Source organism: Phocoena phocoena, chromosome 14, assembly GCF_963924675.1.
Source record: "Phocoena phocoena chromosome 14, mPhoPho1.1, whole genome shotgun sequence".
In the NCBI taxonomy this organism is placed as follows: Eukaryota; Metazoa; Chordata; class Mammalia; order Artiodactyla; family Phocoenidae; genus Phocoena; species Phocoena phocoena.
Window position 1 is genome coordinate 39,229,079 of NC_089232.1, and position 12,155 is coordinate 39,241,233.

Consider the following 12,155-nt stretch of genomic DNA (forward strand, 5'->3'; position numbering starts at 1 on the left):
CATACAAAATGAGTGTAAGATACAGAGTGTATAGTGAAATATAGAGCATATATGTAATTGGGGTCAGAGAAATGAAAAGAGGATGGGCAGAAGAGATATTTAAAGAAATAATGGTTGAGCCTTTTCTGAAATCAATGAAAGACATCAAGTCAGATTCAAGTATCTCTATGAATCCCACCAAAAATAATATAATGAAAAATACACTGAAGTCCAACAAAATATAACTGCTGGAAAAAAAAAAAAAGAGATTCCTTTCGAAGGTGCAAGAGTAAGACAGAGATGACTGAAAATGCCAGAAAGCTGACAGACAAAAAGGAAGCCAAGAAAAATGTAGGTCCCCTGATGACAATGGTGAGTTAGCAGATCTCTAGACTTCTAGTCAACTAAACAATAAATGCCTCTATAGTTGAAAGCACAGAAAGTCAGATATTGTTACTTGGAGCAGAACTATTCCTGATATGTTTAATAGTAGTTCCAGAAGAAGAGATGGGAAAGAATAGTGCTCAAACAATATTTAAAGATAGGATTCGTGAGAGTTTTCCTGAATTAAAGACAGATGTGAATCCTCGGATTCAACACTGTGGGTACTGAGCATGAACATTGTAGCTGCTGAGCAGGAGGAAAATATATACATGTACATATGTATGTCTGAATATTTGAACCTAGATAGAGTCTAATAAAGCTGTAGAGGACCAAGGTAAGGGAAAATCTTAAAGGCTGCTAAGGAGAACATAGTCTGTAAAGGAATAAAAATTAGACTCAATAGAAAAATTTCTGTAGCTACAAAACTCTGACACCAAGCCAGAAAGGTATAATACAAAGAAAGAAAATTATAGGCCAATTAGGAACATATATGCAAAGATCTTAAAATATTAGATTTCAACACTGTATTTTTAAAAAAAAATCAAAATTTAGCAGAGTTCATCCAGAAACGCAAGGATGATTCAACATTGGACAATTAATTGATGCAATAAACCACATTTTCATATTAAAATAAAAACACATAATTATCCCAACAGATGCAGAAAAGTTATTCATAAAATTTAATACCCCTTCATAATAAAAATCTGAGCAAGGTAGAGAGATAGAAGTTTGATAGGATATCTATCAAAAACAAAAAGCAAACATCATAATTTATAGTGAGACTTCAGAAGCATTCCAATGAAAGCCTGGAACAATACAAGGATGTTGGCAATTTATGCTGGCTTATTTGTAAATGACAGGATTGTCAACATAGGACTCAAAAGAATTTCAACCAAACCATCAGAACAAATTAAGAGTCTGACATTATGCTGGATATAATATTTATATCTTATAAACGATGGGAAAGGACTTCATGGAAACAATTATAAAACACTACTTAAAGCAAAAAAGAATGTCAAAATCTCACCAATTGCACCTTACACAATACTGATGGATAAAAAGGCTTACTTGATCTTTACATAAAAGTTCCAATAAAATATAAAGTTCTAATAAAAATCCCAATAAGTCTTTTTATAAAGGCTAAGTGCAACAAAGGCAATTATGAAGAACAGCAATGTGTGGAGGATCTTGACATACCAAATATCAAAACTTATTATAAAGACAGTGTGGTGTTAGCATAAGAATAGATAAATACAGCAACAGAACATATTATAAAGTCCCCCAAACAGAACCACACATTTAGGAGAACTTGGTGTGATATAGATGGCATTATAAAGTAGTATGGAATAAACTACTTAATAAATGGTGCTGGGATAATAAGTTATCCACATGGAAAAGAATTGAATTCTCTATTTCACACTGATTTTTATACAACAAAGCCAGTTCCAGGTGGATTAAAGATATGAATGGGAGGCTTCCCTGGTGGCACAGTGGTTGAGAGTCCGCCTGCCGGTGCAGGGGACACAGGTTCATGCCCTGGTCCGGGAGGATCCCACATGCCGCGGAGCGGCTGGGCCCGTGAGCCAAGGCCGCTGAGCCTGCGCGTTCCGAGCCTGTGCTCCGCAGCGGGAGAGGCCACAACAGTGAGAGGGCCTGCGTACCGCAAAAAAAAAAAAAAAAAAGATATGAATGGGAAACGAACAGTTAAAAGAAGATATAGAGAAAAATTTTCCTGATCTGAGGTAGAAAGGGTTTCTTAACCAAGACAGAAAAAGCACAAATAAAAGATGAAAAATTTGGCTATACTAAAATTAAAATATCTGTACAACAAAAATGAACATGAATGTAAATAAAGCAATAAGACAAGCCAAAGATTGAAAGATAAAAACAAAACAGGATCAGTACAAACAATAAAGTAGTCCTACAAATTGATAAGCAAAGATAAAGCCAACATAAAAGTGGGCAAAAGATTACCAACAGAAAAAATTTCAAATCAACATTCAAAAAGATCCTCAATTTTATTACTGATCAGAGAAGTGCAAATTAAATACCATTTCACATCTATTTGATTGGTAAATACAGTACTACAAAATAACATCAAGTGTTGGAAAAAATGTAGAGAAACAGAATACCTTGCTAGTGAAAATGTAAAAATTGGTATACGACCACTTCGAGGAGCACCTTGATGATAGTCAGTACTTGAAGATAAGCATACCCTTCCAACAAGCAACTCTCCTCCCAGAAAACCTCTTGGAAACGTGCACAGGGAGAAAGACACATGAATGTTGACTGCAGTAGCTTTAAATATTTAACAACTAATACTCTAATATCTATAACAGAACAAATAGTTTGCTTTTATATAACAGAATATCCTATGGCAGTTAAAACGAACTACAGGCATACCTCATTTTATGATGCTTTGCTTTACTGCGCTTTGCAGATCGTGTTTTTTACAAATTGAAGGCTTATTGCAACCCTGTGTCAAGCCCATCTATCTGCACCATTGTTTGAACAGCATTTGCTCACTTTGTCTCTGTGTCGCATTCTGGTAATTCTCACCATATTTCAAACTTTTTCATTACTATTATATTTGTTATGGTGATCAGTGATCTCTTATGTTACTATTCTAGTTGTTTTAGGACACCATGAACTGTGCCCCTATAAGACAGCAAACTCTCAAAATAAATGTGTGTGTTCTGACTGCTCCAGCGACCAGCCTTTCCTCCCAAGTCTCTCTCTCTTCTCGAGATTCCCTTATTCCCTAAGACATATGAATGTTGAAATTAGGCCAGTTAATAACCCTACAACGGCCTCTAAGTGTTCAAGTGAAAGGAAGAGTCACACACCTCTAAATCAAAAGCTAGAAATGATTAAGCTTAGAGAGGAAGGCATGTCAAAAGTCAGGAGAGGCCAAAGGCTAGGCCTCTTGCACCAAACCGTTAGCCAAGCTGTGAATGCAAAGGAAAAGTTCTTGAAGGATATTAAAAGTGCTACTCCAGTGAACACGCTATTGATAAAGTGAAACAGCCTTATTGCTGACATGACGAAAGTTTTAGTGGTCTAGCTAAATCAGAGCAGCCATTAACATTCTCTTAAGCCAAAACCTAATCCAGAGCAAGGCCCTAACTCTTTTCAATTCTGTGAAGGCTGAGAGGTGAGGAAGCTGCAGAAGAAAAGTCTGAAGCTAGCAGAGGTTGTTTCAGGAGGTTTAAGGAAAGAAGCCATCTATCATAAGAGTGCAAGGTAAAGCTGCAAGTGCTGGTGTAGAAGCTCCAGCAAGTTATCTAGAAGATCTAGCTAAGATAATTAATGAAGGTGGCTATGCTAAACAACAGATTTTCAATGCGGACAAAATAGCTTTCTATGGGAAGAAGATGCCATCTAGGGCTTTCATGGCTAGAGGGAAGGCAATGCCAGGCTTCAAAGCCTCAAAGGACAAGCTGACTCTCTTGTTAGGGGCTAATGCAGCTGGAACTTGAAGATGAAGCCAATGCTCATTTACCATTCTGAAAATCCTAAGGCCCTTAAGAATTATGCTAAATCTACTCTGCCTGTGCTCTATCAGTGGAACAACAAAGCCTGCATGACAGCACATCTGTTTACAATATGGTTTACTAAATATTTTAAGCCCACTGTTGAGACCTAGTGCTCAGAAGAAAAGATTCCTTTCAAAATATTACTGCTCACTGATAATGCAACTGGTCACCCAAGAGCTGATGGAGGTGTACAATGAGATTAATGTTGTTTTCATGTCTGCTAGCACAATATCCATTCTGTAGCCCATGGATCAAGGAGTCATTTCGACTTTTAAGTCTTATTATCTAAGAAATAAATTTCATAAGGCTATAGCTGCCATAGATAGTGATTTCGCTGATGGACTTGGGCAAAGTAAATTGAAACCCTTTCTAAAAGGATTCACCATTTTAGATGCCATTAAGAACATCTGTGATACATGGGATGAGTTGAAAATATCAACTTTAACAGGAGTTTGGAAGAAGTTGATTCCAACCCTCACGGATGACTTTAAAGGGGTTCAAGACTTCTGTGAAGCAAGTAACTACAGATGTGGTGGAAATAGCAAGAGAACTAAAAATAAAAGTGAAGCCTAAAGATGTAACTGAATTGCTGTAATCTCATGATAAGACTTTAACAGATGAGGAGCTGCTTCTTATGGGTAAGCAAAGAAAGTGGTTTCTTGAGATGGCATCCACTCCTGGTGAAGAAGATATGAAGACTGTTGAAATGACAAGGGATTTAGACTACTATGTAAATTTAGTTGATAAAGCAGCATCAGGGTTTGAGAAGATTTACTCCAATTTTGAAAGAAGTTCTACTGTGGGTGAAATGCTATCAAACAGTACTGCATGCTACAGAGAAATGTTCGAGAAAGGAAGACTCAACCAATGTGGCAAACTTCATTGTCGTCGTATTTAAAGAAACTGCCACAACCACCCCAGCCTTCAGCAACCACCTCCAATGAGTCAACATCGAGGCAAGACTCTCCACCAACAAAAAGATACAACTGGCTGAAGGCTCAGATGATGGTCAGCATTTTTTTAGCAATGAAGTATCTTTAAGGTTATATACATTGTTTCTTTAGACATAATGCTATTGCACACTTAATAGACTACAGTAGAGTGTAAACGTAACTTTTATATGCACTGGGAAACCAAAAAAACCTCATGTGACTCGCTTTATTGCGATATTCATTCGCTTTATTGCGATATTTGATTTACTGCAGTGGTCTGAATCCAACCTGCAATACCTCCCAAGTATGCCTGTACAGTTACAAGAATGAACAAGATAAATCTCAAAATAAATAATACTTACTGGAAAAACACTTTGCAAATGATACATACAGTTCGAATATATTTAAAGTCAAAAATATACTGAATAATACATACATATATACATATGTAATGTACATACAAAGCTAAATACTGAAGTATAAAAACATTGTGTACAATAAAAACCAAATAGGGACAGTAGTTACCGTAGGAAAGAAGAATGGGAGGGTTTAACTGTTGCTCTAATTTTTATTTTTTTAAAAATCTGAGGCAAATCTGGTAAAATGTTAATATTTCTTAAAGCTGGGAGCTAATACACAAGTATTTATCATCTTACTCTCTACCAGTCTCTAGGTGTTTAAAATACCTCACATTTTCTTAAAAAGTGGGAAAATGGTTAATCTTACATAAACAGAACTTTAACAGATGCAAAAATAAAACGTCTCTCTTCTAAAGAGCAGTCCAAATTTTTAAAGAAGGTCAAACCACTCATAAAAAAAGGTAGCAGATGCTACCTTTATATTAGCAAAAAATGCTAATCTGCCTGCTAATGCAGGGGCCACGGGTTTGAGCCCTGGTCTGGGAAGATCCCACATGCTGAGGATCAACTAAGCCTGTGCACCACAACTACTGAGCCTGTGCTCTAGAGCCCGCGAGCCACAACTACTGAAGCCCATGTGCCTTGAGCCCATGCTCCGCAACAAGAGAAGCCACTGCCATGAGAAGCCCACCCACCGCAACGAAGAGTAACCCCTGCTCGCTGCCAACCAGAGAAAGCCTGTGCGCAGCAACGAAGATCCAACGCAGCCAAAAATAAATAAATTTATTTTTTTTAAAGTAGCATAAAGTGTCATCCTAACTTAATAGCAAAATTAAAGCTTACTACTTATGTACCTTCATTATTAAATAAAGTAGCAATTGTGTTCAAACACCTTAAAAAAACATTACAAGATTTTAGAACATAGCAGAAATACATTCCAGTATGTTGGGGATTTCTATGTAAGTAAACCTACCACAGTAGGCAATGTGACATTCGAGTCTCACCATCTGAATTAAAATGCCCAGATCCACAGACTTAGAGAACAGAACTTATGATTACAAGGGCGGAAGGGATAGATTGGGAGTTTGGGATTGACAATGCACACACTGTTATATTTAAAATAGATAACCAACAAGGACCTACTGTATAGTACAGGGAACACTGCTTACTATTCTGTAATAACCTAAATGGGAAAAGAATTTGAAAAAGAATAGATACATGTATGTGTATAACTGAATCACTTTGCTGTACACCTGAAACTAACACATTATTAACCAACTCTGCTCCAATATAAAAAATTTTTAAAAAAGGTGTCCAGATCCACCCAACACAAAACACGTTCTTCCTGGCAACAAGAACCCATTCTCTATGTGAAATTCTTCTCTTTTATTCTATTTTAGCCTTTTTTGAGTTGTAGATCCATTTAACACTGATTAAAACCAAACAAAAAACCACAGGCCTTAGAAAAAAATCACACACTATCTAGCACACAAAGGCCACTCGTAGGCCTCAGTTTTTAACTCCCGCTTGTTGCTTTTCCAAATCTTTATCCGAAACATTGCTGAGTTATGCTAGAAAAGAACACAATCTGTACAGGCTTGAGTTCCAGTTGTGTAAAAGTAACCTTTTGGGCTTTCACCAACTTGTCGAGAGATGGTTAAAAGCTTTCGAGAGACTTTGCTCCCTGACGAGCCGGGGCCGGGCAAATGCCTCTCTCACCTGCTACGGACCGAAAGTCTTAACTCTTTAAGGTGGGGGTGGCGGGGGGAAGAGAGTCGTGCAGTTCAGTCAGGGTGTCCCCCAAACAGAAGGGACAGGTGGTACCTGACCCTTTCTTCCAAGCACCGGCACTCAGACAGGAGCCCAGGACTATCGCTACCCACCCCCCCGGAAACGTCGCTGCCGAGAGCCGCCGAGTCAGAAACAGCTGTCTGACACCGAAATTCCCCTTGCAGGCGCCCCGGCGGCACTTCGACCTCCCTTAAGACTAGGAGTGTGGGTGGGGGCTGGTTGAGAGGGGGAGGGGATACTTCACACCCAACAACGGCCTCAACCGCCTCCTGCCAAGTCCCCGCTATGGCCCACAAAACTCGCGGCCTGAAAAATCGCACACTCACTGGAAAGTGGTGCCGGGTCCTGACCCCGGCCCGGCCCCCGGAATCCGGCGGGTCTCCCAGGGTTTCGGGGGAGGCGGCGGCTGGGACGCCATCTCCGCCTCCTCTCAGATCCCGCTCTGCGCTGGGACTCTCCAGGCCCGAGGACACCAGCCGCTTAAGCGCCAGGCACAACATGCAGAGTGCAGAGCCCTCCACCCGGCCCTCCCCTGCAGTCAGGATGTGGTTTGTGGTGCTTTGCTGGCTGGTATTACAGCCTAGGAGGATGCCACTAACCTATGGGAAGAAACGCTTTCTTTTTATTTGCCTTGGAAAGAACTTCCATTCTAAACAGAGGGTAAGAGCTCATCGATATTTCTGGTGGCGGCTATAATGTCCTAGACGTCAGAGTCCCAAGGAGGCTTCCCTGGGACAAGTCCTGCAAGCGGCCGAGAGTACTGCCCCACACACCACTCCTCCACCCGCGGGGCAGGCAGGGTGCGTGGCGGCCGGCCAGGTATCTTGACTGGTTTCCCTGCAAACAAGCAGGGGAGAATTCACTCAGTCCTCGCGTGAGGGAGCTGGTACTTTTTGTTCTATAGCTCTCGTTTCCTCGGGGAACAGAATTGCTAGACGCAATAGGTGCGTTGTCTTTAGTCTTCCCCGTTCCCTCGGAGGGCTGGAAGGGGTTAAATCTCTAGCTCCGGCGCCGTGGGAGAAGGTGAGGCAAGGGAGGTCTGAGGAGAGGGGGTGAGGACTGCATGCCGGAGAGGTGTGGATGGAGGGGATCGTTTCCTTCCAGTGGGAGAGGCTTTGTTAGCAAGGAGGGGTGAGTGGGAAGTGTTTGGGGACCCGACTGAAGGTGAGAAGGGCTTCCTTGGTTGGCCAAAGGAAAGACTGGAGGTTAGACCTGGGGTTGAACTTTCCAGAAATCTAGAGTAGATTCCACTGCTGAGTGTATCGGTAGCGCGATGAAGTTACGAGCGCCTTTCTTTAAAAATCCACACCCCACCCCCACCCCACAAGACGAATGACACCCTTCTGTATGAAAATGAGTTTTAAAAGATCCCGGGATGTGAGACTCAGCCTGGTTTTTTTGCCTGCTCCTGGCCTGTTTGTAATAAATAGTTTCTGTAATCGTCCGAGAAGTGAAAAGAAAAACCATCTTCTCTGGTAAACCAGAGACGGGGCTAGTTACCATTGATTTGTGGAGCAGGGACTGGATCGCCGTAGGATCCTGACACCTGGGAAGAGATTCTGTTGCAATGATATGTTCCAGTTCTTCGGGTAAAGTAAACACGTAAACGAAAAACAAACATCTTAAAGGCAACTGATAATGAAAACCTTACAGTACGGGATGCATTTCTCAGGGCTTGGTTTCAAAGATAATAAATCTAATATGGAACAACTGATTTCTGATGTCTTATGAAATCCTGGCATTTCAGCGCTGTACATCAAGATGAAACAACCAAATTTAAGAACGTATTTTTTCCTAATGTTAACGCGCTTGGGAAGTCGCTAGATTGTTGCTAGGTGAAAGTGATCTTGAGAAATTTGTAATGCCATTCGATTACTGACATAATTACGGAAGAGGGTTTGTAAGACCTCTTCAAATTACTCAAGACAGGAGATTTCCTAATTCTGAACGGGTTTGGAAACTTTAGAGCCAAGAGAGTATAATGTGTCATTTATTGACTAGCGTGATACCTTTGTTCTAGTGAACCTATTGGAGAAACAAACATTGTCTTTAAGCCAACGGGGGGGAAAAGCATACATTTTAATACAACTATTTAACTTAAGTCTCCTGGGAAATCTTTGATACAAAGTGCCCATCTTAAGCACTCAGTCCTGGATTTATTTATTGGACAGGAGGGTTTATTGGTTTCTCTTTCTGAGTTAAAGGTTAATTCTCAATTAAATGAAATCCTTGGCTTTAGCTAATGGAAAGGCGGAGATAAAAAGGACGAAATAGAAACAGTTTCTCTGTGAGGGGAATGCAGTTGGGATACACTTTAAATGCTGATAATCAGCTCCTCAAAGAATCCCAACCCCTTATCAGCATCAAACTATTAGATTAAATAAGCTGGGGGAAGGGATTAAGATCGTTTGTAAATAACAATGATCACACAGAGCTTCGTTATGCAGAGGTTGTTCTTTACATATTTTGTACTTTCTGGAGCTCAAATTTACTTAGGCAATCCTAAATCAGTGTTTCCCAATCTGGGTGTCTGAAAGTTCTCACTGGTGTGTCCAGAGAAGCTTGGTTTTCTTCCCTTTCCCTCCCTGACAACTTACATATTCTGGTACCTGAATTAGAACCCAGCCACAGGCAATCTGGTTTTTGTAGTCCTGCTTGCTGACCTTATTTTTATGGTGAAGAGTTCCATAGTCCTATCTGTTTTCTGTCAAGGATCTATTCTTGATAAGTGGCCACAAACATTTAGAAACTTGAAAGTAAGTAGTGGGTTTTAAAGGGTTAGAAAACACTAATTCTAAGAGTCACATCTTTATAGTAAGCAGTTGGTAAGAGCTTCACCCTCCACAAATACTAAATTCATTTGAATTATGAAAATGAACAAATTAAAGGTGCCACAATCTTTTATCTCTATGACCTCAGTACCATAACCATGCAATCATAGTTTTATAAAATATCACTAGTTCCTCATTTTAAAGTAATGTGAGCTGATTCATTAATCAGAAGACCTTTTTTTCCCTCCAAACAGAATGACTACGAAATTTAATTTTCATTACCCCACTCCTTCCTGGCGACAAGAACCCATTCTCTATGTCGTATTTACTTCCAAGTGAGTTTGTTCAAATTGCAAAAAAGTGGCAACTTGTTTTAGATAATAATTACTCTAAAATATTTTGCACTTTATTTGTTTTTGTTGGAGTTTTTACTTGTGTATGAAAGGAAGATTTTTCTCATTTTGCTAATAGTTGGCTTTTATTTAGTTATTATTTCATCAAAGTAAAATTGATGTTTTTGAATCTGATCAGTTTGCTTTGAATACTTGACTGCTTAACTATCATTAAGGGCAGTCAAGTATTACATAACGTAGACTGATCTGATTATTTTTTCTAGCAAACTCATTTCTTATTTCTAACAGGAAAGTTTATTGAATTTACAACTCTGTGTTCTCAAACAATACTGAATGGTACAAAATAAAAAGCAAAATTACACTCTGTATTCTTGTTTTCATTACCCTCCTTAGAGATAGCCATTTTTTATTAGTTTTTATTTCTTTTGATTGATTTAGTTATGTTGATGCACTTTATCATAATCCAGAATGTTAAAGTCCTTGACAATTAGAAACTTTTACCTGATCCATCTAATAAATTGCCTTCAAGTTTTTGTTTCAATATGGATATAATGAAAGGGACATTATTGGAGAATACCAAATAGTGATTTTCAAATATAAATGTTTTATCTTTAAAGATTTTTATCCTTAAAGGTGACCATATATTTGTCTGTGAAAGTAAAACACAAAAGGTGCTCATTAGTTTTACTTTTTCTTTTTTTCTAGTTGTAGTTATTTAATATGTTTCCACTGACTGTGGAAAACAAGCATGTGGCCCAGTTGTTGCTCAGTACTGGTACCTGTCCAAGATGTATCTTCAGATTCTGTGGTGTGGATTTTCATGCACCATACAAACTTCCCTACAAGGTAAGGGTATTTTCTTTCTTTCTCTCTCTCTTTCTTTCTCTCTTCCTTCCTTCCTTCCTTTTTTTTTTAAGTTAAGAAAGGGTCTTAAATCAATACCTGTGTATTTGAGGGCAAGTATCTGTTCATAACTCTTCATTAAATTTTTAAAAAAACTATAATAAAGTAGTTACCGATAATGGTAATTTTGGAATTGCCATTACCATATAAAATGTAAGTTCCTTCTTAAGTGATTATATTTAACATTTAATGTAGTGAGATCTTTGTGAAGCAATTCACTGGTGCATTTAATGTTTGCATAGATCTTTCCTAAAGAATATCTAGACAGAATATCACAAAATAGTGCATCTCACCAGATATTAGTAAAATGTAATGGGGGGGTGGAAGCATGGTGGGTTTGGTTGCCTTTTTTCTTTTTCTGTTTTCTGTATTACCACTTGTATTTACAAATAGGTGTTTGCAACTCTCTAGAAGTAAATGCTTATTATCACTTACCACTATTAATAGCAAAAGTAATATACTGAGGTCTTTGACATTTATGGTAATATACAGAGAGCTTTGACATTTAATAGAATATTTCATATAAAATATATAACATTTTGTGAAATATATTTTATTCTAACAGTGATGTTCTTTTCAGAGGCAGATAGTAATTATATACATATGTGTAAATATGTACTTATAAACAGTACGAATACACCACACACGCACACGCACACACACACACACGCACACACACACACACATACACATACACATTCAGCTTCCTATAATTTAAAAAAATTGCCCAGGAGTTAGCAATGGCAGTCATTTCTCCTATGTATTAGTTTCTATTATTTTGGAAATAATTATATCCAGTATTCATATAGCATTATTATATGTCAAGCTCTCATATAATCCTCACAATAACCTATTAGGTAAGTACATACTATGATTGTCTCTATTTTCAGATGAAGAAACTGAGGCACAGAGAGGTTAAGCAACCTGCCCAAAGTTACACAGCTATTAAGTGAGCAAGCTAGGATATGAACTGTCTGTCTGAATCCAAAGCCTAGAATTTGGAGCTAGAAGACATGGATTTGAATCCCAGTTTCACCACTTTCCAGCTTCAGTTTTCTTCTCTTAAATGGGCGTGATGATAACATCCACCTCTCAGGATTTTAAGGGACAATATCTAATAAAGTATGTGAAAACACTTTGAAAACTG

At 38.6% G+C, this 12,155-nt stretch overlaps 2 protein-coding genes across 2 annotated transcripts in view; one reads left to right on the plus strand and one right to left on the minus strand.

Moving 5' to 3' along the window:
- PEX13 (peroxisomal biogenesis factor 13) overlaps positions 1-7,438 on the minus strand; it is a 33,936-nt gene extending 26,498 nt beyond the window's left edge. Inside the window, exon 1 of the mRNA XM_065891285.1 lies at positions 7,308-7,438. Coding sequence (XP_065747357.1) covers positions 7,308-7,399 — 92 coding nt within the window. The 5' untranslated portion in view covers positions 7,400-7,438. The remainder of the gene's footprint in view (positions 1-7,307) is intronic.
- A 3,387-nt stretch (positions 7,439-10,825) lies between these two features.
- Positions 10,826-12,155, plus strand: part of PUS10 (pseudouridine synthase 10) — a 61,148-nt gene continuing 59,818 nt past the window's right edge. Inside the window, exon 1 of the mRNA XM_065891386.1 lies at positions 10,826-10,951. Within this exon, the coding sequence (XP_065747458.1) occupies positions 10,826-10,951 (126 nt within the window). The remainder of the gene's footprint in view (positions 10,952-12,155) is intronic.